Genomic DNA, 27,500 nt, shown 5'->3' on the forward strand with positions numbered 1-27,500 from the left:
GCAAAGAACTTTGAAGAAATAGCGCAGTGTTTCAGTTAAGGACGGTATGTTTTAAAAGCCACGAGACGCTTAGAACGTGAAGATAATTGAACACACAACTCAACAAAGGGCATGGCAAGACGAAGAATAGATTAACCCTCAAGTTTAAGATCTATACAGAGTAATCATGTGTTCCACTGAAGTATGATTGAACTGAGAAAAGAAATTAAACTGGTTTCCGCGTGGTTTGTAAGGAAACCAGCGATAACTCAAGGGAGCGTGGATGGAGAGAGTAGAAAAAATTTGTCGGATTCCAGAAACCACATAACCATTTCCAATGTATCTTATTTTTAAGACGGGAAACCAGATCGAAGGCGAAGTATGACCTTTCAAGAGAAACTCCATTGTACTCTAATTTTTTGGAATATATTTGAAAACCATTGGTCATGTGATTTTATTCAATTCAGGACTTAAATAGGCGATGGTCACCTCAATGGCCTGGCTATAAATAAGATTTCCCAGCTTTGTTAAAGACACCAAAATAACGATACAATTTGCTCAGCAAAAACCATACTCGTGTTCTTCAAAACTGAGTTAACCGCGTTTTGAAAAGTTTGTAGGAGAACGTGAAGAAAGCCTACTTTCTGGGCGTAGAGGCAAATATCGACCCAGTCAACCTCAGTCAAGTGTTTTGAATAATTCTAAAGTTTGAAATGACAATAACTATCGTTTGAAGAATTTTTTTTTTCATGTTTGTTTTTGAGGCGTGCCTTACAAAGACCGTCAACGCTACTCGCTGTTTCCGACAATGCTAAGGAAGCCGAATATATTGCAACAGAAATAGCCGTCAAAGTAGAGTTGTTAACCACTTTGCAAACGAAAGGAGAATATCAGCAATGGTAAATCATTGATCCGTAGAGCAACGATATCCGTGCATTTGTCATGAAAAGTTCGTGTTGATATTTCGTGCAGTTTTTCATGGAACGCCAAGAAAGTGAAAACTTGAAAAGGAATCGTTTAATACAGTATAGCCAACGAACCGGTATTCTAGGTATTGCTTTTGGATGTGAATGTTTGTTCCAAAGGTAAGTCGAGTTGTTAGGTCTGGAGAGCTATTTCCACATTGCTGGCAAAGACGGGAGCGCATTGCTTTCCTTCCAATATGCCAATCTATGTTATTACATGTTATTACAACTCTACGATTTTTTTGTTTATTTTGGAACAAGTTCAAACTTAAAATTAAAAAGGGAGACCAAAATTTGCTTAAGATTTTTAGAAAATAACTCTAAAATGGTTTTTGGAATTTATCGAGGAACATTTCAGCTTTTGTTGAAATCACATATATCGAGTAAACATCTTCACCATATAGTGATATACTCCCCTTGCTGGATTTTTGCTTTTCCAATACGTCAGTGTATGTTATCACACGGTATAACAAAACGACTCTTATTTTAGTTCTAGTTTAAACTTGAAGAAAGCCGAAATATGTTAAAGATTGCTAGGAAATAACTCCTAAAGTGAGTTTTGGGAATTTCGCGAAGAACATTGTATTTGCAGTATTCAGTCGTTATCTAAACGGTTCGCAACGTGACTGTTGGCATGTATTCGTCGTACGTTGCAATCAAGTTTCGACTCGCCAACACTGACATACTCGCAATCCGTGTACGTGTTCATACTCCCGTTCAAGTCTGGATATTTTTCGGACTTTCTTTGCTCTGCGTAAGTTGCTCAACTAACTGCGAAAAAATTTCCATCGCTCGGGGTTCAAAGTTTATTGAACAACGTATCTTTGGTGGTCGAGTTCCAGCAACTTCTATTTTATACGCACCGTAAATAACCAACTTCCTGTCTCCTTCGCGAGTTTTGTTTTCGTTTCTGCTACACACGCAAACTTCAACGTGTATTTCGTTTCTATTAGTTCGTTATATTCCCCGAAAAACCCTTGCACAAGGCCATTAATATTCTACGATTTCAGTTTTCTATAAGGAAGAGATCATCCTATTTAATCAAACCACTTAGTTAGTTGTGGAGGAGCGCAAAATTACTTGCTACACATTGCTACAAGCTGGTGCGTTTGTTCAATATCCCTTAAGTAAAGTAAAGTTGAGTAAGATTTGATATAGCTCGTAAATGAACGACCCATATTGGAACTGGAGATATGAAGTGATTTATCGGATTCGTTATTCGCCCAGAAAAATCGTTTCATACCCGCAATTCCAATATAAGTTTTTTATATAATGATATTTATTCTCTCCGAAGGGAAATTTGAGCAGCCCGAGCCATGTGCAATACTGAAGCAAAAAAGTACAAATGAATTACCCCTGATTTCCTACACAAAACCGAAGTACATTCAGATAAATCCAAAGTCGGTTTCCTCCCCGCTCTTGCCCACAGAAGTAAGAATGATTTTTTTTTTCTGGTTTATTGCGAATTTGATTTTTTTCCCCTTACTATACCAAAATTTGACGCCACAAACATTCGTCGATGCACGTGCTAAACTTTCCAAAGAACTATAGTTTGTTTTCATCTTAGCCCACGTTTTCGACAGCAATTCTTAAAGCTGCTCCCCGCTTTGCCAGTTGCGATATTGCTTGCTTTTTATCGCATCCTCGGTTAGCCCCTACATACTCGATTGTCTTGCAACAATTCTCGATGAACCGTTCTGAACACTTAATTTTGTTCTAATTTCTAGTGGTTTTGAAATTTTTTTGATTTTTGATACAATCATATCCCATTTCTTCTGGAAGCCACGTTGTTACTTATTTTGAAATACTCATAACGCCTTCCTTGTAACGTGAAAACAACTTGTGAGACGTGTGGAGGAAGTTTCAGTTTTGCCTGATTGGTCGCTAATTAAGTGAATTGAATACGTGCACTGTACCTGCAAATCGTTTTTTGATTGCTTACACATTGAGTCACGTTCAAAATGTTATAAACAGGTCGACTCAGGTATATTAAGGACTGGCGGGTCAGTTGTTAATTTGTGTAAAACTTCCAGGGGTAGTCTATCTGGAGAACCATGCGTGCAAAAGGCTTCTAGCTAAGTTAAGGTAAACGACTGCCTAAAGTAAGTTTAGTTATTAGTGTTGTTGCCATGGCACCCAATGACGTAACCAATTAACAGTCCACTTCCGGTTTAGGTTTTAAGTCTTCTGCAGACAGGGAAGGTCGGTACTTTATGAACAGTTTATTGCATGGTCTTACTACTTACCCAAGTACCATACCCAATATAATTGGAATGCATGTCCAAGTCACGTGACCAAAGAACTGTCACTTTATACATAATAATTAAAAAGACTTTCAGCACGGTTTGGCAACCGTTCCAATTACATTGGGTACGGTTCTTGGGTAGGTAGTAAAACTACAAAACAAAACGTTGATGAATCAACGTTTTTCCTGTTTTTCCTGCAGAAGCTTTCAAAATTAAACCGGAAGTGGTCTGTTATTTGGTCACGTGACATATTTCAAGTAAAACAAAAATCTTAAGTTATCTGTTAAGTGGGGATGTAACCTGTCACCAAGTTTTGTCCAAACTGTGTGAACCATTTTCAAGATTGAGCACCCCTTCACTTTTAATTTTGACTACGGATTAGATGACCCAGTCCTTAATCTACTTGAGGAGATGAATCTTCGCTGGATTGATAATTTAATATACTGTAAAATAAAAAGTGATCAATCAGGATTTACCAAAGATTCGACGATTTAACGTATATTCTATTGTTCATTACAATAAGATTTCGATATAACTCGCGCTTTGATTGGCCAAAGAAGCGCGCTTGAGGGAATGCACGGCTGACGCCACTCGTCGGACTTGGAAAATAAACGAAAATTTTAGCCGAATGCGTGAGGAAATTTACGTTGTAAATCACTTGGGAAGCGGACAGAGCACTCTTGAAAGAAGTAGAGAAAACACTCGACTTCGTCTGCGTATTTTGAAGCTATTGAATTTGGCAGTGATTTTGTATTATGCCTCCCTGTTTTATAACGAACCAAACTCTGAAATATTAAGACGCTACTTTCAAAAATACCATAAAACTCTTATACTCTTACGGTTTTGAAGTGTTTTGTTATTAAACACGGTTGAACGGAGCTGTCAATCAAGAGAAAACAATCCGATTGGTTTTCTTAAATTACACATGACGCGTGACAAAGCGCTTTATTCTTCTGTCCAATATTCTTTTTTTTTTATTTCTACCTTTAGATCTTTCAACGAAAAAAAGTAAAGTAAAAGTGATATGACGGCAGGATGTCTTCAAATGATACAGTCTCGTCTACGGAAGTTTCGGGCATTCATTATACACCGAGCTTACTAACTGGAGTGTCAATCACGGTCATCGATGGGACAATAGCAATTACAGGCACACTTGGAAATCTCCTCGTATTAACAGTCATATTTGTACAGATTCGATTCTCGACCGTCTCAAACATTTTAATCGCAAATCTGGCAACAGTCGATCTGTTGACTTCTACAATTGTAATTCCTGGTGATATAAGCCGCCATGTTTGCAACAGAATGGGCTACTGCCATGTTTCCCACTGGTTCATTCTCTTTCATCGGATTCTTGTGCAGTATGTGGTCACGGCTGCTGCAGTTAGCTTGTTTGTAATCGCAGTGGAAAGATTCACCGCCATCGCTTTTCCTTTCCGTTACCGCTCTTTCTTCACAAGGACGCGAGCAAAGATCTGTGTGGCAGCGACGTGGATTTCAGGAATTCTCATAACGGGCGTTTTCTTTGGGTTAAATTTTGCGGTTATTACGAATATCCTTTGTTTATTTCTGGTTCTTTTAACGTTCTCTCTTTACATTTATATTTTTTCCGTTGCTTTGAAGCACGAGAGAAAAATTGCCACATTGCATGCCCTACATCCAGACCTACAGCGGTCATCACCGCTCCCCTGGGAGCGAAAATCAGCGAAGACAATGGCTATCGTTTTGGGTGTCTACATGGTATGCTGGGTCCCATCGGTGGTCTTTTACGCTGTAGTTCGACCAGCAGATGTTCAATTTCCTAGAGTACAACCATGGATTAACTCGATTTACTACTTGAATGCCGTATTGAATCCATTTATTTACGGCATACGCAGTGAAAAATTTCGTAAGGAAGTCCGACGGCTTATTAAAAGGTCGTGGCCTTTGGATAGGTCTCGTCATAAATGACACGGAAAAGGTATAAAATTGGAAAAAAACAACAACAACATGGCAAACTTACCAGTGTCGAGCCAATTGCACTCCTCTTGCATCACCAGAGACGAGATTTTGATGGTTACACAGGATGGGTGAAGGAAGAGCACTGGGTGTGTCAGTTTATCAAACTGCTGCCCATGCGCAACTCTCGCGAAAATTTCCTTCGTTCTTCTTAATAATAATAATAATAATAATAATAATAATAATAATAATAATAAGGACGGGAGAGGGAATCTCGTCTTGAGAGCCCTCCGTTTTTTTTGGTCACGTCGTACCGCGTGACCAACAAAACGGACGGCACTGAGGATGAGATTGGCTCTGCTGTTGAGACTGTCCGTTCATCGCAAAGCGTTAACGTCAGTCTTTTTCCTAGTCTTTTTCCCCGAAAAGACTAGGAAGACAAGAGTAAAGTTCTCTGTGACTAGTACTGAAAATGTTGTGACATTTCAAAATATATTATGATACAATTAAGAATTTTGATATTCACATCTCATTAATCTCATTCATTACCGAACAACATCGTTTCCTTTTCATTGATCAATGACACGCGAAAAATTGTTGCTTAGAAGCGTCTCGCTCGAATCAACGTCCTCGTCTTTCTTTCCTTTTCAGCGTACAAGTGCTGCATCAAGTCCGGCTGTTTTCTTTTCAAGGCATATGCATTTTGCATTTGCTTCCTCTTAATTATACAAAATGGCGCGGCCACGGGGAAGTAAAATTGTAGCTGGACATATTTGCTGCAGGAAGCATTCAGTATTCAAAGTGTGATACAAGCTCTGTTAAAGAGACAGTATTATTTACTGTTGAATTTTGGTCCAGCAAAAATTCAAATTCTCTCATGAACGCTTCTATCCGGTACCTCTTCCTTAAAAAAAGGCCATAAAAGGGTAAAGAAATGCTTCCCCTTTTGAGCGTTTTCACATGACGTCACGGCGGCCATGTTGGTGTTCCAAAACAAAGGAATGGCGGCCATGATGGTGTTCCAAACTAATCCTCCGGGAATTGAACTCTATTTTTATGCAAATACTTTCTTTTGTTTCAGTAATCCAATGTGGCTGCTGGTCACGTGAGTGAAAACGCTCTATATTTTACAACCCAAAGCGCGAAATACATACGATAGCGGGGAAAAGGAATGTTTCGTTGGCCATGTCGTGGCACATCGTTATTTTTTTTCTGTAGAGGTGTATTGCGCGTGCCACATTGTGCCAGCAACTAATAAACGCTCATGACCATATATTCTCCCTTCTTGATGGTTTGCCCAGAAGACCTGCCTTTACAACGATCAATAGGGAGCTTAAGCAACGACAACGGCGACGGCAACGAGAACGTCACAAATTTGCATGTTTAGTCGGCAAAAACAATAGCTTTGCACGCCCTGCGCGTGCGTTTTTCACTTTTGTCCATTTCGTTGCCGTCGTCAGCAAAACGACAACGTGAAATAGCCAAGTTTTTGGTTTTATGAAGAACGTCAACGCTTAAGAATATTTTCATTTCCTCTCCTTAAATTGAGTGATGTTCCGACTGGTGTCATCTTTGAGGAATTACCACACCCTTGTCATATTAAAAACGTTGAAATAGTCACGAAGCGATTAAAATAACGCAAATTTATATTTTGAGATGACGTTCTCGTTGCCGTCGCCGTTGTCGTTGCTTAAGGACGTTCGCGCCCAAAACGTTCCCACGTACAGATTTTTTTTAAACTTGCCACGCAGAAAGGTTATGATCTACTTTTGCCAAAAAGGCAAAAAAAATGGGGGGTCACCGTGCTCGTTTTCGAGATCATGAGGTGCATTTTTAGAAGGTTGCGTTACTTTAAGACGATCTTAGCAAACAACTGTCAGCAATAAAAAAGCTACATGAGTGAAATTTAGATCAGGTAAACGTACTCAGTTCAACATAACTAATAAAACTAAATTAACCTTTGCAGCTGGTGTCTTTTCTGAGGTGAAATAGACCTTGAAAAACATACATATTAGTCTAAGAAAGAAAACTTCGGTCGCACGAGAGCATAAAAGGCCAAATATTTGTAACTTCTCACGTACAGATTTTTTTTGTTTTATTAAAATGGACAAAATCAAGAAAGGAAGTGATCTACGGAAAGAAAAATTGGGGTCATCTAGCATTCAAGAGAGTAAAATCGCTGCGAAGTTCTCAAAGCGATTGTCTATTCGCACTGTCACGCCATTGCGTGACATTTCCGAGAGGACTTGGGTCCACAGCTATCCCATGATGCCACATACTTTCATGTTCCCTTCTTGCAGAAAATTTTTGCGCCTTTAGCATCGTGTTTATTTGCCTGGTCTACGATGCATGACGTGTGCGTGACATGTGCAAAAAGATGCGCAGTAGCAATGAGCGCGAACGTCCTTAAGCTCCCTATTTAATAATAGTGATAGGACGGAGTGATGTGACATTTTCGTACAAAATATGTTAACGGCTTTAATCACAACCAATAGAGAGTCTACTGTACTAGGTGCTCACAATACAAAACGTCGCTGAAAACTCGCAGAGTACAATCTATACAAGCCTAGAATCTTGCTCTACTCAGTTGGCTCAACAGCTCCACGGCTCGCAACATGTTTTCCAACCTTTTCAGGGAATATTACATATTTTACTTGAAAACATTTATGGACCAAACTTGCAAGCTAGCGAGGTATGGAAAATGTGAACCTTAACTTTCAAAAACTTTTTCATTTATTCGGTTACCGCTGTTTTCAGGAGATGACACTTTTCCGCGCCATTTCTGGGTGTGGCATATGCTTCTCGCCATTTCAGTGGACGAAACGTTGTTAATGACTGTTACAAAACAGTAGTAAAATGGCTCCTTTTGGCGTTTGTTGACCCTCGAAACATGTTTTAACACTTGAAGATATCTTCGACCGTCAATACAGTGGCTAAGTGTTGAGCAAATGAGCCCTTGGTCTATCATTAAGACCGCGGGCATTAGTGTTCTTGAAGCCTCAATCTTTGGAACGACGTTCTACCTCCAGAGGAAAGGCAACATTGGCGACTTAAGGGAAATGGGAATGCCAAAAATTGGCTTGACTGAAAAAAAAAAGCTTACTTTGTCTTCTTTGCGTTCAAATTGTTTTCAGGTATGCATTACGTTGAACAGAAGTTCCGAACCAAAGGTAAATCAGACGTTTCAGTTCGATGACAATCACTCAAGCGTTAAACAAGAGACCTTTATGGCAAAGGTAACTTTTGATGTACGACTACATACGATCAGTACCCGCGATGCCAAAAAACATACAAACAAAAATAAAAGACAGATCTTTGAACAATTTCCACGTTTATTGAACCATGTATCATCACTAATCGGTACAATAACGAGAGAAGATGACATTCTATTTAAGTAACTTTCAAGATTCCAATCAACTATGAAACTTCAAAACTAATAACAAGCTACAAAATGAAAAGAATTATTAACTATTTCAAGATTCTTTACAAGAACATAAGTTAAAATAACGATAAAATGCTTGCCAAGTTTGACGGCAAATTTATGACAACAGCTTTAAGTTTGGCAGTTTTTCAGTCTAGGTTAATAATATGCCCTTTCCAGCACACGATCTAACGAAGGTATTCAAGCGTCCGTTTTGGCCTCAGCACCACCCCCAGAGGACACCTCCATCGACTCCGCCACGCTCTCCCCCTCGCCTTCCTTTTTCTCCTTCTTCGCTCCCTCTTCTCCCTGTCCGCTGTCTTCCCGTCTTCTCTTGAACGTCCTTCCACCTCGGTTGCGTCGAAACTTTGGTCCTGCTGGTAAGGGGTCAATGCCAAGGACTTTGTGTAGCTGTCTGAACGCAGTGAGACGTAGCGCGTGCTGATTAAAGAATTAAGTAAACAACGTGTCACAAAAAATGAAAGTCATTAAAGAAAAAACATTTTCTCTGGTGATTCGGGAATACTCGGAAAAAATCCGAGTGCTATATTTCACCACACGAACCTACGACCCAATTCTGATTACTAGTTTGGATGCTCTGAGCTTCGCCTTAAAACTTGGGTTTTGGAACGCCATACTGCCAAGACTGAATTGTCGAAAGGGTACATTCACCCTATTGAAATAATGGTTAACAATTATTCCACTCGCACTTGTTGGATATGAGATGATAGATAACCAACGAGGCGCGTAGCGCCAAGTTCGCTATAATCATCTCATATCCAACAAGCGCGAGTGGAATTAATTATTTTATTAAAACGCCCCCAAAATATAGAAAACTAGACTACAATAAAAATAATAAGGCCCAAAAAATCACGCGTATGCTTGCCGTGTTTGTAGATCATGGTATAATGGCTCATAACCCATGATGGCTTAGCCAATCAAAACTCTCGAATTGCATTATCCAATGATCCAGTTTTTAATAATAACTAATAGACCCCGGTAGATGAAATTTGTATACCAACGAAGCTCACGCGAACTCAATCAGAGGTATCCATGCGGCCCAGGTCGAATTGAAAATTGCGAAATGTTCGCTGAAATTAGAGTACCAAGAGAAAACAGCCTTTAAGAGAAGAGCCGAGAAACCAAAAAAACTCGACGCGTGAGTAACAAGGATTCAAGAAATCGAACCCGAATCACACGTGTATTTCACCAATACTTTAAGCCCTCGCCGGGTTTTGAGGCCCCCGTACATGAGGAAACCTTTCCCATATGTTTCCCACGCGCGCAAACGAGGAGCCACCAGCCGAGGAAGCAAAAAGTTTATGACGAAATTCAGGACATTAATTTTTTTGCGTCTCGGGAAGCAAATGTTGCTTGGCGCAACAAATGTTTCCGCGACAATGTTTCCTCGTCTGCGAAGGCCTTAAGGGAAAAATGTGGAACATTACAGATGCTACCTTCTAGTTCTACCGACGACCTTGAAAGCAAGAGGGTTTCACCGCTATGAACTAGACAACAAACTAATATTGATAGCGAAGATGCACTTCGTTGCCACAGTATTTTGTTGCAAATTTTAAATTGAATTCGAATCTGCATGATGTTTTGTGCACATTTAAGATCCCGAACACTATTCTTGCTCATTTCCAAACGCTTTTTTACCTATAAAATCCCCCATCACAGGCCCACCTAAACCCCTTTCAGGAAGTTGCACAAGCCAGGCTTAATTTACAGTACTGCCAAGGCAAGCACTCGCTGAAAAAATTAAATTAACGTCTTAGCTTGCTGTTGATTTTTGGTAGTTTTTACATTCCAAAACGTAATGAATTCTTTAAAACGCCCGTACGTTATAGAACAAAAAAGGCACGAATCGAGTACAAATCTTCCGCGAAATTAAACATACAGTTATTTGTACTGTTAGTTTAATATACTTTCACATAGATTAGAATAAATTTAATCGCGAGCGCCACGTAAAAACTGCCACACTTCCCCGAACAATGTTTCTTTTCTTTAATTATTTGTAACAAGTGAAAAATAAATCGATGATTTGCACTTTAACACGCCTTTCGGGCCCGTCAAAATACAGTAAAGCTTGTAAAAAAAACACACTTGCCGATACCACAAGCTGAAAACCTCTGCAAAGAATTATGGACAGTAACGCTGACGAACCTGCGCTGAAGCTGTAAGATCTTCTCTCTCCTGCATGGAAACCTCTCCCAAGGCATCTATAGTATCCTTCTCGCAAGGATCACACACCCCTGGGCCTCCTGTGTCAAGAACGCAACAAACAACAGTTCATTTGCTTGAAACTACACCCAACTGAAAACAGGACTTGCATGGAAAAGAAAATTAAACAAACAAATAATACCATCTCCCAAACTGACGATCTTTTACCACTGCTGTGGACAACGGGGAATTTGGTTGAAATGGTGATAAAAATTACAAAGACAGCGCTACTCTTTGCACTCTTGGACGAAACGATCCATACAAGCCTCGTACATCAAGAATAAAGTTTTTCTTGCGCAATTTCTTTTAGAAAGGACCCACAGTAAAACGTTAAACTCACTTACACATGGAGAGCAATTTCTTCAAAAGGAAATCTCAGGCTAAATTTGTATTTTTTTTTTCCAAGCCCCTTTGTGGCGTTCCCTTCGCTTTGACACTCTACGAAAAAAACCCAACAAAATGTTACCTTCCAAAAGAAGGCCAGTGGAGATACATTCCAACACACGACGGAAAGCTTCGCCAGGTCCTAGTGGCTGTTGGCTGCTACTCACGGCCTTCTCCACCAGCAACTCCAGGGCCTACGAGAAATAGGGAAAAAGGGGTTCAGCAATAATCCCTCCAGCTGAAAAATGGGTACAACACAAGAAAGATCTTAAAATCATTTGTGCACAAGGCCTATCAGTCTCATTAAATCAGATTTTTCCCTCCACAAAAGGTCAGGCAAAAAGCTGTTCATCACTTAGGCCCTTTATATCCAATTGAACACTATCGAATTCACTTTAAAAGACCCTACAGTACAGGTACAAATCCCCTTTAGGCATGTAGCAATACCAAGCCGTTTGCGACGTTAAGCAAACCTAGGGCTTGTAAGCCGGATATACTGCCAGCATGAATCGATGCAATGAGGGACCACTTCAGTACAAGTTGTTTTGACAAGTGCTTATGAAAAAAAAATACATAGAAAAATGGAAACAAAAATAATTCCAAATCGACAACGGCCGCCTTTCTCGAATTGTTAAATAAAAATAATTAGGGCAAAGTTTTGCTTGAGAACATAAAACAATTAACATCACACACATTTTGCACACAGACTAAATATAAGAAGCAGGTGGAGTTAACTGACATACATGGTCGTGCACTGACGTGCATGATAAACGGACTCTTTCCTTGCCCCAAAAAACGCATGCGACGACCCCGAGTGTTGGTCCGGCCGCAGTTCAACCCACGACCTCCCACGTGAATGCACAGTGCTCAACAAACTGAGCCACCGGTGCCGGGTCAAATTTTGACAATAAATCATTACATCAGCTGTAATAGTGCCCCATTAAGTGTACAAAGACTTGAGCAGCTCACCCAGTTATTCAGTGGGGCAAAGGCTGGAATTCTCTGACAAAGATCACGCATGACGCGTATAATAATGACACAGGACTGCAAACCGTTGGCCTTTGCCTAAGGATAGCAAAACAGAGTCAGCACAAACGAAGAAGAAAATGGAGAAAACGAGAAGAGAAATTTCGTATCTTCAAGCGGCCATGTAACATTTTCTTTATTATATAACACCAATGAATTGAAATACCAAATAACTTCACGAAAGACATCGAAAGGTGCGATTTTCATATGTAACCACAACAACAGGGATCTTTTCACGTGTGAAAATAACATGTTATCTTCACGTGTGAAGATATCATGTTTTCGCGTGAAAGCTCACTTGGTATTTCATTGGTGTTTATATAATAAAAGTAAATATTTAACGTGATCCCTTCGACCAATAAGCAGAGGGATAAGTGCATGATTTCTCTCACATTTTCATAAGCGGCATTGTGTGATGTAAACTCAACCTGAAATAGATCACAGTATCCTGACCACCCCCCTACCCCCCTCCCTTAATAAAGTAAATATCCAACGCTAGCTACCGACACTGAGGTGAATAGTTGTTTTAGTACATACTAAAACAAAGAGATAATATACAGCACAAAAAATTAATTTGGATGTTTTCTTCACTTGTCACGGATGCAAATTGGGATGCCATTTTTTCCCAAGTTGCTTGGAGGTAAATAGCACGGGATATTCGGAGCTTGACGAGCCAATCAGCACCCGCGTTCAACGCTATCCACTGTTTTAGTATATACTAATCACCCATATTCCCTAAGCCTAAATTGTAAATAGACATTGAGACCTAACAATAAACCTCGAGAGCTTCATAGAAAAATAACGTGTGTGCATTTGTGGACTCAAGTGTTGGTCCTCCACACATGAGAACACAATTGCAGGCACTGCAATTTAGGTCACAATAGGGAGCTTAAGCTGGAGACGTCCTTGAGAGGCTGAAAGCAACCGCAAGTGAATATTCCACATGCCAGGGCAGAAGACACTTAGCAATTTAAAATATTGTTGTGTGAAAACAAGTTAAAACAGCTCACTTCCGGTTGCCGTCCGCGTCTCAAAAAACGCGCTTGCTTAAGCTCCCAAATAACAGAAGAGCCTTCTTAGTTATCATGACATAAATGGTTAGTAAAATTATACACTGGAAGATTAGTAAAAATAAACAACACGGAACTTAAAATGCAAACCAGCACTTCACAAGCAAAATGAAATGCTCTTTCACAACATAAAGACAAATTAATTATTTTAAATGTACGCATGTTATTGTGGAAAAACCACAGGTCTCTTACGAGACAAGAGTCACCCAAAAGAGGAAGTGTCACATGCTTGTTCATGATACAGTACATACATACCTGGGCAGGGCAACAACTGTCAAACTGCTCAAAACATTAAATTACAACACAATCAAAAATAAGAATAAACTGCTCAATTAACCAATAATAATTATGAAGCACTCTTGTTGGAAACAAATCTGATCACGACAATCAATGGACTACTTGTTGCTGAAATAAGGTCATAGAAAAAATGGTTATTTCAGTTTTGTGTCAATGTTGCTCTCTTTCGGCAAAGAGTCCTCTATAAAGGAGTACCATTCCTTGGACAACGTGAGCAATGAAAGTGCCATTCAAACAACAAACGCTTCTCTTTAAAAAGGAAAGCCTTATGTTTATGTTTATTTCTGGTGGAAGCCTTATTTTTACCCATCAAAAATCTTATTCATTGTTTTAGCCACACTTGAAGGCTGTTAGACTTTTCTTAGCAGTCCGCTCTTGTATAGCAGATGTATTTCCAACAGCAGAAACACAGCAATACATGCAAGAGAATGTGACAATTCCTCTTAAAACATACAGCAAATGAGCCGAACCTGAAACCATTTAGCATGTCGTAGCGATGCCAATGCAGCTAAGCATTTTGGCCTGTCCAGCACTTGAGGATCATCTTCAGCTACGGGTGAGAATTGAGTGGACAAGTAGGAGATGAAAAGATGTCTCAGCATTATCAAATACACAACACTCCAAACACAAATACAAACAAAAACGAACAGGTAGGACACACAGTCAGACAAAGACGAAACAGGCTTTTAACATTGGCGAGTTTCTGCATGGGTTATTTTCAAATTTGATCAAAATGAATGTGGTTGGCTTCACTGACTATGCAATTTGACACCAGATTTTAGTGAGTTACATGCCATTCTGCTGTTAAATTCACGAACTCCTTCAGAACTACAAAGTGGTGAAAAGCTACTTTTGGCAGATTCTCTGCCTTAACAGGAATTCAGGCTGCATTGCTTAAGTACATGCGCAGTATATACAACTACCAAACTATTGACGATGCAAGCCCTTGATTGATTTTTGCCTTTTAATGTGAAGAACTGCTGTCCACTGAAGTGGTGGGCACGCATACTGATTGCACTGTTCTATGAAAAACTATATTCAATTGCAAGTCTTAAGACCAGAATGTGAAAAAAAAAAAACTTAAGTAACCAAACAATAATTTATATAAAGGCTCCAAAGACATTTGGAGCCGGTAAGAATATCCACGCAAGCCTTAATGCACATGAAAACTCTACCAATGTTGACATAAACACAGCAAAATACAACAAACAAACAAACAAAGCCCAGAATCTTTCCACCTCCTCACACCACACTGTAGCACGGTCAGAGGTCATCTGAGTGTACAAGAATTAGACAGATAATTCTGCAGATTTGCAACAACATCAAAATGATTATGAAGCACAAGGCTGTTAAGCTTTGTGCACAGGCATTGCTTCTCAGTTGCAATAATGTATTCTTTACCCTGCTTTATCAAATAGATTTCAACTTTAGAGGAACACTGAATCAGAGATGTAAATACAAGTGGCCTGGAGTACTGAAACCAGGCTTAACAATGCTCAAAGTGGAGATAAGTTTTCCATGAAGTACTAATTTAGCTCTTTAAAAGTTAACTTTCTTAAAACAAGTCATTCATTTTGAAAAGCCAATCATTTACTTTTGACATTTTCTCAGGGATATAAACCTACTCCAACAAGGCTTTAAAATGCCAACCATAGAAATGATTTACGACATCATTGATGTTTTTAGAGAAAGTCCACAACCTTCAGTTCATCAATGCAAGAGAAAAAGAGTCATAAAACATGCGGGAGTTCTGTCGTACTCACTTGTCGAAAGAAATTTTGATTGTATGTTCCTCAAAAGCAAACTAGCTTGCTAGAACTACTGGTTGATCTAAACTCAAAGGGCCCTTCATAAGATTTTAAAACTTGTAACAAACACCTTTTTTTCACAACTCAGAATCTAATGTTGTGAGTTTTCCACTGAAAAAGAACAGCTTTAACTACTGAGCTTTCCGAATAAGCTGAATGAAAGGAAACAAGCATCTATTGGTACTGTTACATTGAAGACAAGGCTTATTAAGGGCCCCATAACGTAATAAAACGACTTAAAACAGGTACCATGTTCAGTCTCATCTCCTTCACGCATGACAGGCGATGTCAGCGTGATAGTGACAACCACTTTGGGATCAACGGGAGTGATGATCTTAAGAGCAGCTTCTTCGGGCACTGTTTTCACTTCATACTTCTCTTCGGTGACTTTCTGCAAGGAAAAATAAAAACAATGTGAAACAATAATATTGGCTTGCATTCATAAACAGGGAGCAGGGACATGAACGTGACAACACACAATGTGTCTCAAGTCTGAGTCTGATACACAAACCTTTTTTCCTGTGGACACGAGTTTACCCAATTCATAAAAACAGACAACATTTCACGAATTTGATGTGACTTGAATTGCTGTTACATGTACAGATTTCCATCAATAAAGCTTCCTTTGCACCACGAGGGTTGACAACACTTAAATTTAAGAGAGTGATTTTAAATCTATTTTGTTCATTTCTATTCAAAGCAAATGGTATGTAGCAACAAAAGCAAACCAAACAGTGTGTACATGATGACAACTTGGTAAAAACACTATTAATTTTAACCAACAGACATGTGTGCTAATACCTTCACAGGGCTACACTGACATGACCCAGATGCAGTGTGTCAAAAGCTGTGTGTTTGTGTTGGCATTCTATTTAACCCAGATTATCACTCGTTGTGCTACTATCAACTCGACTCTACACCTGAAGGTTCACCACAAAGGTCAAATTGTGTTAACAAATCAGGCACACTTACAGCAATATGTTCTGGCAAAAGGTCGGCCACTCTCTTTAACAACATCCTGGTTGGCTTGTCTAGATGGGAAAAAAATTATAATGCTGATAAAAGAAGACAGCTACATAAAAATTTTAATCGCTAAAATACAGATTATAGTCAGTAGCAATATTAATTTTATTGATCCAGTTGAGAACAAAAGTTGCAAAAGTCACCACACAATGGATTTCTTCGTCTTTCATTTTCTTGCAATTTGATTGGTTACCTTAAACAAGCCTTGAAATTTGATTGGTTGTTTTGTTTTAGTGTTCTTTGGAAATGGTGTGATTTAGAGGAAAAAAAAGTGCGACACCAGGAATAAATTGCACTGCTGAGAGCCAATCAGATTGCAAGGATCACCAGTGATTTCTAAATGGCTGTAATGAGAGTTTAAACACAAGTGGTGGGAGCCACACAACAGAACAAAGCTTAAAATAATATTGATAGTGTGCCCTTTACAAAGACAGACCCACAACTCCATAACTCTGTTCAGCGCTCTTTTCAAATAGTGCATGGGTTAGAGACTCAGAGTTTGCAAACACAGGTTTCGAAACAGGGCCTATGGTTTATAGTCCTCATTAAAGAAGACTTGAATGTGTAACCATCAGTAGTTGCAATAACTGACAAAGGAAGCACTTTCTCCTCACTTATTTTCAGATCAGAGTTTGTACAACTAAGGTTCTAACCTAAGACCTCAGGCAGATCGGTCTAATGCAGGGATGTCCCTAAGCGCCAGCTGCTGGCGAAAATCTCAGCACGAGAAAGGGGTGATCACTGGTCGGATTTTAGATCCTAGCGACTGGATCGAAGCGACTGAGCAGATCACAAATTATTCTCCACAAAGTTTACAAGTCATTTGATGTGTTAACAAAAGAATTGAATATCCGCCAGTATATGGAATTACAACTAGAATTTAATGATACTGGAAATGAAATAAAAGTGTTGTTTTAAGTACTGTTGTGAGTGTCTTCTCTTTCCCTGTAATCGCCATCTTGAAGAATGCTGGGTGTTGCGAGACAATGGGAACAATTTTGTTACCAGGTCCCTTTGATGCTAAGAGCATGAACTTACCACCTCAATAGAACCTTCAACCAGATGGATTTAATCTTAGCTACATCCCTGCTGATGCTAAATCAAGTGAGCCTACCCGTTGCACAAGTTTTGCCCTTTACTGTCAAACTGTCAAGCCAGAAAATGTTCCAAAACAATCACCAATTTTCATTCATTCACTCGTCAGAGTGTAAGGAAATGATTTGGGACATGAGTTTGAGGTAAGGACACCTCAGGAAGCCTTAACCCTTTCCCTCCTAAGAGTGACACTTATAGACTTTACTCTGTCTAATGCCAGACGATTTTACTCGTCAATGGGGAGCCCCTCAGGGGTAAAAAGGTTAAGGTCTACAGGAGGGCCCGTGAAAGAAGCCAGTGATATCACAAGTGGACAAAATGAATCTATAATTATCCTGACAATGAAAAAAAAACTTCTCCTCACCATGACAAAGCACCACTAAATTTACATCAAGGCGTTCATGAAGCAGCAAGCCTTTTGCTAGCACTCCAACTCTCATGACTCCCTTAAGAGCACCTGTCACGATAGAGACAATGCTGGTTAGGTTGGTTTTGAGGTACACATGTTGTAAAAATACAACTACCACAGTAGTAATATAATTCTCATTCAGTTAAATGGCTGCAGCACAAATCGCCTTTAGTTGGTAAGAAGATAATGCTACACATGTATCTTTACACATTTACACATTATTCGTGGTATCACAAACTAAAATGCAATAATTACCATTCATATTACTCTAGTCAAAATAAAATGTTAAAAACTATATGAATAACAAATGCTATGATAAACCTGCTTTTCAAGAATGCCTTGATACTTCAATGCACCAAGCCCCGATCTAAAATCAGTTAGTGATAGCAATAACAATATTATTGCAGTCATTGCTTCAAACTCATTTTTCCACAGCACCAATTGTCCCATTAAAGTCAAAGAAAGAGAATAATCTCTCCCCTACTTACTGTGAACCTCATTCAGATCCTAGGGCATTCAAAGCCCAGAAAATGGATGCCATGACATTTACAAACTTTACAACACAGCTGTCTAACTTACGTGGTGGTGAGGAAGGCTTGTTAGCATCCTTCTTCTCTTCACTAGACTCTGTTTTTTCCTCACTGTTCTCTTCTGCTTCCTTAACTTCCATTTTTGCTTCTTCTTTTCCCTCTTCATTGTCATCTTTCTTTGGCATGGCAGCCAGATCTTGTTCAGCAATCAGATCAGAGACAAGCTTCAGAGCCTTCTCAGAGGCAGACACAATCTTTTGTACAGCCTGTAGCTCCTGCTCATTGGGGTAAATACTGGAGTGCTTGGCCATCACTAGACGGTCATCAGGTGTATCGTATCTTGGTCGCCCCATAGGCTGCGGCTTTAAGAGAACAACACAGTGATATGTCGTGTTTACAAACATTGATGACACATTTCTTTTGATATTGAAATTTGCCAACCAAAGGACAAAAGAAGTCATTGTTTCAAAAGTCAATTAGCTTCTGGTTGGCAAATTTATAGCAATCGGTGACGTAAAAGAAATATCGCCATGGGGCACTTTCAAAAATGCCATAATACTCTTTTTTTTATCCTCCACATTTTGTATAAGAATTGTTTTTGTTTTCTCTTGGGACCATTGCAAGTCCCAAGAGTAACTGGAAACAATTCTTATGCAAAAAATGGAGGGATAGGCCTTTTTTTAGCGAATGCAACACAAATTAAAAAACAAACTTAAGAGAAGATGAAGTTGTTGCGCTCAAGATGAAGAAACCAACTTAATGTCAAGGCAGTGCGCTCAGCCAATCAGGAGCAAGTATTTTGGGTGCTCAACCAATTGGGAGCAAGTAATTTTGCCCTCTTCATTGACCAATCAGCATTCAGCAATTTTGCCTGCTATGTTATTATGTACTTGTAATCAAAATAAAGTATGGGGCATACATTAATAAGGAATACACATTTTACAAATGTGTAATATTTTGTAAGTACTTTCATAGTGAGTGATTCTTTTGTAATAGCTAAGATAATATTTTGTAATAATAGACTTGAACTTGAGTATTATGGTATTTTCGAAAGTGGCCTGTTAGCAGAACTTCAAGAAATGTTTAAGAAATTATTTTGGATTCTACAGTACCACTCAAATGCAAGTTACCACCCTCAGGTAAGACACGGTTCACGTCATGTGCTACAGGAATTGAACTTTGAACGATGTTAAGAAACCTGCAAGTTCAGTGGGCTTGATGCTTGCACCCTATCTTTTGTTAAGTATCTAAAATGCAGACAGTGTTGGTAAAAGACCAATTTTCCACGATAACACGCCTACAATAAATCTGCAGCACCTTTGTACATAAAAACATCATTGAATTTGGCGATTCCAAAGAAAGTTCACTTCTACCGAGCATATTTCATTGTTTACAAAGTTTCACTCACTGATCAACAAACAGTGTATCATAAGCAGTCACATAAACGGAAAATAAAAGGAAAAGAAAGCTTACTTCGTACTAAGCTGAATTTCCGTGAAATACCTTTAAAACGGCGTGAACTCGGCATGAAATTCTATCATACCACCATGAAATCATTCCCGCCGGGCCATGAAAAAAATCCTCCTCAAAATTAATTAACTTCATTATCAATATGTTGCGTTAGGATTTCTGGCAGGTTTCGAGTGTGAAAGAACAATTGACATAAACCTTTTGATGCTCATTAATTTTTGTTTACTATAAAGTTGACTTAACACAATTTTAATTGCAAAACCAGACCACAAAATTTTCCTGTTATTCTGGATCGCACAGCAACATAATTTCACAGCCTTAACATAAGTTAAGTTGAACATGACTTAATTTCGCAGTCTACGATTTCACTTCATTGCAGACGTGAACTTTTTCACTGAGCATAGTGCAAAGGTTTGGAACAAGAGTGAACACCCTGTGAAATTTCAGGAGTGAAATATTAAATTCATGTGCCGTGACATTGAAATAAATTTCACGGTTCACCATGAAATCTATAAGCTCCCTTTTCACGCGAAAGGTCACATTTTTTGTTCAAAAACAATGGCAATGCAAATTACTGTACATGATTATTACTGCAGTCATTACTTTTGTCACTACTTTGCATATTTAAAATAGGGTGCTACTTCTTACCGGTCCCATTTCTCCAACTCCCTCCATAAGTGGGCGAGGTCCCATCGGTCCAGGAGGTCCTCTTGGTGGTCCCATTCGGCCAGGACCCCATCCTTCAAAGAATTCAGCTTCAAAACGACGCCGATGTTCCTCTTCCCAGAATCTCTCCTCTTCAGCAATTCTCCTGTAATACTCCTCTTCTTCCCAGCGGCGCAAGTCTTCCTCTTGCCTTCCCCTATTAACAAATCACATGATGCATTCAATTTTGACTTTCCTAAAACAGGTCTTCTTTGGCTCAAAAATTTACACAGATGTGTTCAACATCCTACAGTACCGCTCAAATGTAAGTTACCACCCTCGCGCGCGACGCGATTCGCGTCGCGCGCTACAGGAATCGCATCGCGCGCTAAAGGAATCGCGTCGCGCGCTACAGGAATCGCGTCGCGCGCGAGTTAAAAAAGTCTGTAAGTACATCAACTTTAGGATCGCGCGCGCTCTTAATTGGCCTTTTGGATTTGTTTGTGAAAGCCCCAGATGCATAACAAACACGCATTTTATCAGACGTAAAAGCGTCTAGTCGTTGTTGACTGAAAAGTCGACATACAGCTTGCTGGTGTGCGCCGAAATTAATTAGACTGTTAACTTTGCTCTCAGGAAACACGAAAATGTGAATCGTAAGCAGTTTGGCAACGGGAGAGATATACATGTAGTACAGTTGTCGTTTAAATCAACATTTGTTTTCGTTTGTCTCGAGTCGGCATATTAAAATTCAGACTACCCGACACGTGATGGAATGTCAGGAAAACCAACAACTGTAACACGCTTTGTCTATCCGAAATCTTCACACAACAAAATTATTTTGAGTCCACAATTATTAAAGCGTACAAAACAACCCCATCGCTTTAGGCCCTTCAGTCAAAAGGAATTCAATTTTTTTTTTGCAGAGTATTGTCCACAGACAACTTACAAAGCAATTTCATCCTTTTTTTCGTGTTACTCTTGGGTACATGTACATTTTTCACATAAATCTTAAAACTTCACTTCAGGTCTACAAGAATCTGAGCATTCCTGTACTTTGTTTTTCCAATAAGAATTGTTTTTGCATAATGAATTAGGACAGAAATTTTGGGAAACTCCTTCTACTGTTCATTCTGTCTAATAATAATGATAATAATAATCATCATCATCATCATCATAATAATCATCGATATTGCTGTACCAGCTGATGTAAGAGTAGGGGAAAAAGCAAGGGAAAAGGTGGAAAAATACCAGGACTTGAAGAGAGAGATCGGAAGATTGTGGAAACTCAAAATGGTAGAAGTCGTACCTGTAGTGACAGGAGCCCTTAGAAGTGTCACCAAAGGATTTGATAGGTGGATTGAAAAGCTAGGGATACCATTCAATGTTGGCGTAATTTAAAAAACTGCTTTGTTGGGAACTGCAAGGATTTTGAGGAAAGTGTTGGAAATGTGAAGAAGAGACAATTCTGTTAGCCTTTGGTCATTTGTTATGACTCGCCTAACAGAAGAAAAGACGGCAATGACAACAGCCAGAACATGATGTTAAATTTTATAATAATAATAATAATAATATTTCCATAAGGTCGCAATAGTAGCAAGTATGATAAATACTGTAGGAAACAGACAACTTTTTTAAAAGACATGTTTCGGCATGCTTATGCCATAATCAGTTTAATGAGTTCCAATAATAATAATAATAATAATAATAATAATAATAATAATAAAATCAACTCTCAGTCAATTACATCTGGCTGCAGGTGGATACCCTCGATCGCGATAACCTCTGGTATCCTTCCCTTTCATCGAAGTGAATGAATAAAGTTCTTTTTCACTTGTAGTGCCCTTTCAAAAATGCTATGTAAACAAACCTATTCTCAGTTGAATGCCATACCAGCTACCAATTCAAGCTGTATCACAAACAATCAAAGGAGGCTAAAAGATCTTACTTTTTCCACTGCCAATACTGCTCTTGTTCCCACTGTCGGCGAAACTTGTCTTCTTGTCCCTTACTGAGGCGGCTACGTCCACTGGGTTTAGTATCAACCACAAGATCGGGTTGGACTTTTTTCTAAAGAAATTAGAAAAGGACATGACATTCACCCAAAAGGCCTAATTTCATGCAATCCTTAAAAAGAAGTCTAACCTTGTAGGACAATCGATGGCGGCGTCCAGCTAAATGTGCCTCCTTAGCATTTGGGTCATTGAACTTGCACTCACACAATTTGCAGTGGAAACTAACAACCTTTCCCTCATCGTTTTTAATCTCCTCCAAGAATTCTCCACCTAGAGATCCAATCGAACAAATTAAAGAAAACCAACATAACTGAATAATGTAATATTAAGCCAAATTCAAGGAAGATTGTGTTTAACATACCTACAATCTTGCTCTTGTCAACCCCAGTATAATTTGCCAAGTCAAATTTCTCTGTAAAATGAACACATTAAAAATAATGAACAAATTATTGACATCCAACAAAATAACGGGTTACTTAACCCAAACAGATTATGGTGAAAGCTCTGCCATCCCCTCCCAACCAACAACAATGTGAAAGAGGTCCATTTAACTGTCTTACAAGTTTCTTTAAAATGGACAGGCCTCTCCAAAAACTCAACAGGGCCATGGTTTAAGAACGTTTTGTTGGTAAAGGCAAGAGACAAGATGAGATAACTGGAAACCGGTTAGGTCAATTCCAAAAAAACATACTTGCAAGGGGATATACAATTGAACCCCAATGGCATCAAATTCTAGGGGTAGAAAAGCCGCTGCTACAAACCAAACTAGTACCAGGACAAATGCCATCTTAATGCATGCCCTGTAGCAAAATTTAAAAGATGGGCCTGATCTGCAATACTGCATTTTCATCATTTTCCATTTTTATTTTAGCAACAACACAGCAAATTATTTTTCATCCACACTAAACCTTCCCCATGCTCTTCACATCACTGTTTTTTTTTTTACTTTTCATTTTGATTTATCCACACTCGCATTTCCGAAACTTTTCTGTGCTCTGACATTACCTGCCAAAATCTAAAACAGGGGTATTTTCAGAAAGATACCCAGGAAAAAGTCCCTACTTTTCAAACCACATGCAAAAGCCTTCATCTTTGTCGGCAATTGTAGAAAGTACTATGTTTTCCTACAAAAATGTTTTAGTGTGGATGGTTACTGTACCGTTTCCAAAGAAGATACAGTTAAACCTCCCTGAGATAAATCTCAAAAATAAAACACTGAATCCCATGTACTAAGGTTAATAATTCACCTGATGAAGGCTCAAGCACCAGCCGAAATATCTTGAACAAGACATCAAAAATAGCAAGTGTCAAACCGTTATCTTGTAATGTTGGCTCCTGACTATCATTACTTTAATTTAAGGTTACAGTAAAACACTGACCCTCCTCCATCTCCACTTCGTTTCCTGATGTTGCCACAGCATTACTGTTACCAGACACGGCACCAGGTAATGCCGCAGCATCACTCTTGACAATGCCAGTCGAAGTCAGTTTTGTGCCGCCAACAAAAGTTATCTTGGGGGCAGCCATCTTCTTGGGAGATGGTTTTCCCTGCGCACCCTTGTTCCCTGCACCAGCCTTCTTGTCCCCATTCTCTTTGGTCGTATCCTTTGCTTCTGGAGCCTTTAGTGGGCTTGGCTCTGGAATAGGTTTCCCAAGCTTTTGGTGCAGTTTTACAACCTTTTAGAATAATGTACATGTATCAACTTGGTTGGTAATAGTGCCCAAAATGAAGTTTACTTTAAAAGGCTGCTTAAGAATATTTGAGAATGGAGCCAAAATCTTTAACCCTTTGATACCTAAACCAGTCTAAACAGGCCAGACTTAGTATTTTACTGTCTAACGCCAGATGATTTTACTCATCAATGAGGAACCCCAGGAGTCAATGGGTTAAAAAAACGAACTTTATCCCCTTTGTATCATCAAACAACCACACTAACATTGGGTTGTTATTGTACTAAACATTTACCAGGAGTACGGGGTTGTTTCATCTATGAAACAAAGAAGCACAACACGGAAAACTCCTGAGTACAATATCCCTGCATCTTCAACACAAAAACCATTCAAAGGTCATCATGCCAAATTGTACAGGTTAAGGCTCCAAGTTAGTAGATAGAGCTCTCACCAACGTTTTATTCACATTGTAAAATCAATATTAAATGCACTTTGCTTTGCTAATTTTTGCATGAAATTATTATAAACGGAAACTACACTGAGTCTGCTGGAAAATTGTGTAATAATTGTCGCGGCTAATCGCCGTCACAAGTGCAGGAATGACGCAGCTTAACAAGGTCGAACCGAAAGCATACAAAGGCACCTCTGGCAGCCGTTATACAGTCCATGTGTGACCTTGGAGCTGTATGTTGGTTTTTGCTGAGGGGGGAAAACCGGAGAACCCGGAGAAAAACCCTCGAAGCAGAGAAGAGAACCAACACAAACTCAACCCACTTATGGCGTCGGGTCTGGGAATCGAACCTGGGCCACATTGGTGGGAGGCAAGTGCTCTCACCACTGCGCCATCCCTGCTGGATGCTGGATTAAAATAATATTATTACTGTTTGCCTAAGTCTACTGAGGTCAGGTACAAAAAGAGACTTTTGTCGCTTATCATTCCCTATGGAAATGACCCCCAACCCACTGACTTGTCTGTCGAGCATCAGAGTACCATGCAGGAGGTCATGTGTTCAACTATGGCCAGACCCACACTCGGGGTCTTTATACGCTGACGAGCCTTTGTAATGACATCGGCAAAATGGTTAGTCTCGGACAAGGATGATAAACCATAGACCTCATCACAACCCTTCAATGTTCATAACCCTGTGGGATGCAAAAGAACCCACACATTATTCAAGAAGAGCAGGGCAAATACCTTCTGATGTTTTGATCCTTTCAGATGTGCAGCATATGCATCAGTCCCAGTGCAGGTGACATCGCACAGTTCACATCTATAAGCATTGGAAGGAAGAGATTCCTTCTCCTTTTGTTTGGCAGCCTGTTCTTTCTTCTTATGTTTTTGTCCTTCCAAATGTTCTCTGTAAGTCTATGGAAATCACGACTGGTTAAAATTCAGAACTTCAAGGGTCTTGTGTGTATTGAGTAGATTAGTTGTGTTCTCAAAGTGGGTTTCTCAGATGCTCTGGTCACCCTATCAGCAACTTTATTTTGCATAATAAGCATGAAAACCAAGTACAGGTGGTGGCTGTCATTGGGTTCTTGCAAAAAAGATACACAGTAGTCTTGGTTGATTTAGAAAGTGTTCTACATGTACGCGAAAAACAAAGATGGTGAGGTGAACCTGACCGGTCCAAAATTAATGTAAGTGATAGGCTGCATGCAAAATAAGAACCACTAGAAAATGTGTGTCCTGTTCTTTATCATAAAATTAATATCATAGTGGCATAACACAGTCGGTGTCTTCTCTTTATTGATGTTTAACTATCAAAAACTACAATGGGGTCTTTACAGGGAAAAGGGAAATCTCACTGAGGCCTTCCTGTACTGATTGAGCAATGGAAAGGTAAAAAAGATTGGACATTAGAGGCACGCCACAAGAGGACACCTGAAAGATTCAAAAGTTACTTGTCATGCTGGCAAACAGATCACTTCAGGTTCCACATATACTACCTTTACGGCACTTGCAGCTCGGAGATAAGCGAACCAAAATATGCGCAAAAAACATGCATACGCAAAACAAGGGGATGTGCGTCAACACATATGCAAAAAGGCTCATTAGTATTTAAGGGCTCTCCTGTTGTCGCCTTGTCTTTGTTTACTCTCAATCGTTTCCGGTGTGATGAACATGAAAACAATTTGCATGTTCGTTGGACAGTGCGTCATTAAAAGAGCAAAAAATATCACCATATGTTTATTCTAATGGCGCAAAGTCCTTCAGGCTGGATATTTGTGTTTTAAAGCCAAAAAAAATTTCATAGAGTTTACTTTTGGAGAAACAAACCTATCGACAAATGACACAAAAACCTTTTCAACATTGAAATTTACATGAAAGCATTGAGAGCGATATAAACGCGTACCAGTGTATCTGTTTAGTTGTAAACTAATACACACAACTCGTAAGCAAAGGGCTCATCATTAGCAGTTTTGTACAGCCATTCATCATTTAAAATTGAGTATTCAACCCCTTCTGTCGTTTTGGATGTGAATACTTAAGCAAAGCGTGACGCTCACCGATAGGTGAAAAAAATACAAACAACTTGCGTCTGTTACTCATAAACTTAAAAACAAAACTTTTTAGCAAAGGGCTCATCATTAGCAGTTTTGTACAGAAATTCATCATTTAAGGCTGAGAATTTTGCAGCTTGAGTTGTTTTGTCGTACAGTAAATGCAGCACAGTAAAGAATGATTTTTTGGCGTAGATTTTCAGCGCAACAGTGAAGTCAAGCAAGGTTGCCGGCACGTTAAATTAAGCTTTAAGGCAGATAAATTGGTACGAATGACTGAAGTTTGAAGCAAAACCATGACGCTTACATCAACATATGCCACCTTTGTTGTGGAGTGAAGTGTCAGTTTTGCTTAAACTGCTACTGGCAGGCTCACAACATTCCATAATTTTGCAACTGTGGCAATACTTTGCACATGCTCTCATTTGGTGTTATTGTTGAGTGATTTAAATTTTAGAAAAGCCAATTTTAATGCATTTTTTATGTAATTTTTTTTCATTTGTGAGAAAAAAAACAGCTACTAATTTTATGGACTTGGCAACCACTTTAGAAAATTTAGCAGCCAGATGTTGCCTTGAGGAAAAAGTTTATTTTGGGCCCTGCCAGGCAAACAAGTTGTCAATTTTATGGCTGTGTAGTTGATTCAAGTGAAAGTGATATTTCACATCTGGTACGGTACAGTTGCGCTTATCACTTCATTGTCCGTTTGAACCCACACAAGTTAGGTGGACTAACAAGTATACCTTCAAAAATATATTGTTTAAGTTTCAAAACCAAGTGAAT

At 39.2% G+C, this 27,500-nt stretch overlaps 2 protein-coding genes and 1 non-coding gene across 5 annotated transcripts in view; 1 reads left to right on the forward strand and 2 right to left on the reverse strand.

The window, feature by feature from the left end:
- Positions 1-6,400, forward strand: part of LOC138038559 (elongation factor-like GTPase 1) — a 26,835-nt gene extending 20,435 nt beyond the window's left edge. For both annotated transcript variants that reach the window (XM_068884503.1, XM_068884504.1), the window contains exons 15-16: positions 1-44; positions 4,181-6,400. The exon at positions 1-44 is cut by the window's left edge and continues 161 nt beyond it. In XM_068884503.1, the coding sequence (XP_068740604.1) occupies positions 1-22 (22 nt within the window). In that variant the 3' untranslated portion in view covers positions 23-44; positions 4,181-6,400. The remainder of the gene's footprint in view (positions 45-4,180) is intronic.
- A 2,039-nt stretch (positions 6,401-8,439) lies between these two features.
- LOC138038560 (zinc finger RNA-binding protein-like) overlaps positions 8,440-27,500 on the reverse strand; it is a 20,476-nt gene continuing 1,415 nt past the window's right edge. The window contains exons 2-16 of one of the 2 annotated variants that reach the window (XM_068884505.1): positions 25,408-25,578; positions 23,921-24,218; positions 22,903-22,953; positions 22,672-22,811; positions 22,475-22,596; positions 20,530-20,743; positions 18,461-18,773; positions 17,837-17,929; positions 16,327-16,385; positions 15,604-15,745; positions 14,017-14,096; positions 12,123-12,218; positions 11,236-11,347; positions 10,713-10,810; positions 8,440-8,987 (exon numbers count right to left, since the gene is read on the reverse strand). In XM_068884505.1, coding sequence (XP_068740606.1) covers positions 8,748-8,987; positions 10,713-10,810; positions 11,236-11,347; positions 12,123-12,218; positions 14,017-14,096; positions 15,604-15,745; positions 16,327-16,385; positions 17,837-17,929; positions 18,461-18,773; positions 20,530-20,743; positions 22,475-22,596; positions 22,672-22,811; positions 22,903-22,953; positions 23,921-24,218; positions 25,408-25,578 — 2,229 coding nt within the window. In that variant the 3' untranslated portion in view covers positions 8,440-8,747. The remainder of the gene's footprint in view (positions 8,988-10,712; positions 10,811-11,235; positions 11,348-12,122; positions 12,219-14,016; positions 14,097-15,603; positions 15,746-16,326; positions 16,386-17,836; positions 17,930-18,460; positions 18,774-20,529; positions 20,744-22,474; positions 22,597-22,671; positions 22,812-22,902; positions 22,954-23,920; positions 24,219-25,407; positions 25,579-27,500) is intronic. The other variant, XR_011130255.1, reaches the window with a different exon arrangement.
- On the reverse strand, positions 11,445-11,513 carry LOC138039538 (small nucleolar RNA SNORD57). The gene has a single exon (XR_011130616.1). It is a non-coding gene; the product is annotated as a small nucleolar RNA SNORD57 (small nucleolar RNA).

This window comes from Montipora capricornis, chromosome 2 (genome assembly GCF_036669925.1).
Source record: "Montipora capricornis isolate CH-2021 chromosome 2, ASM3666992v2, whole genome shotgun sequence".
NCBI classification, from domain to species: domain Eukaryota; kingdom Metazoa; phylum Cnidaria; class Anthozoa; order Scleractinia; family Acroporidae; genus Montipora; species Montipora capricornis.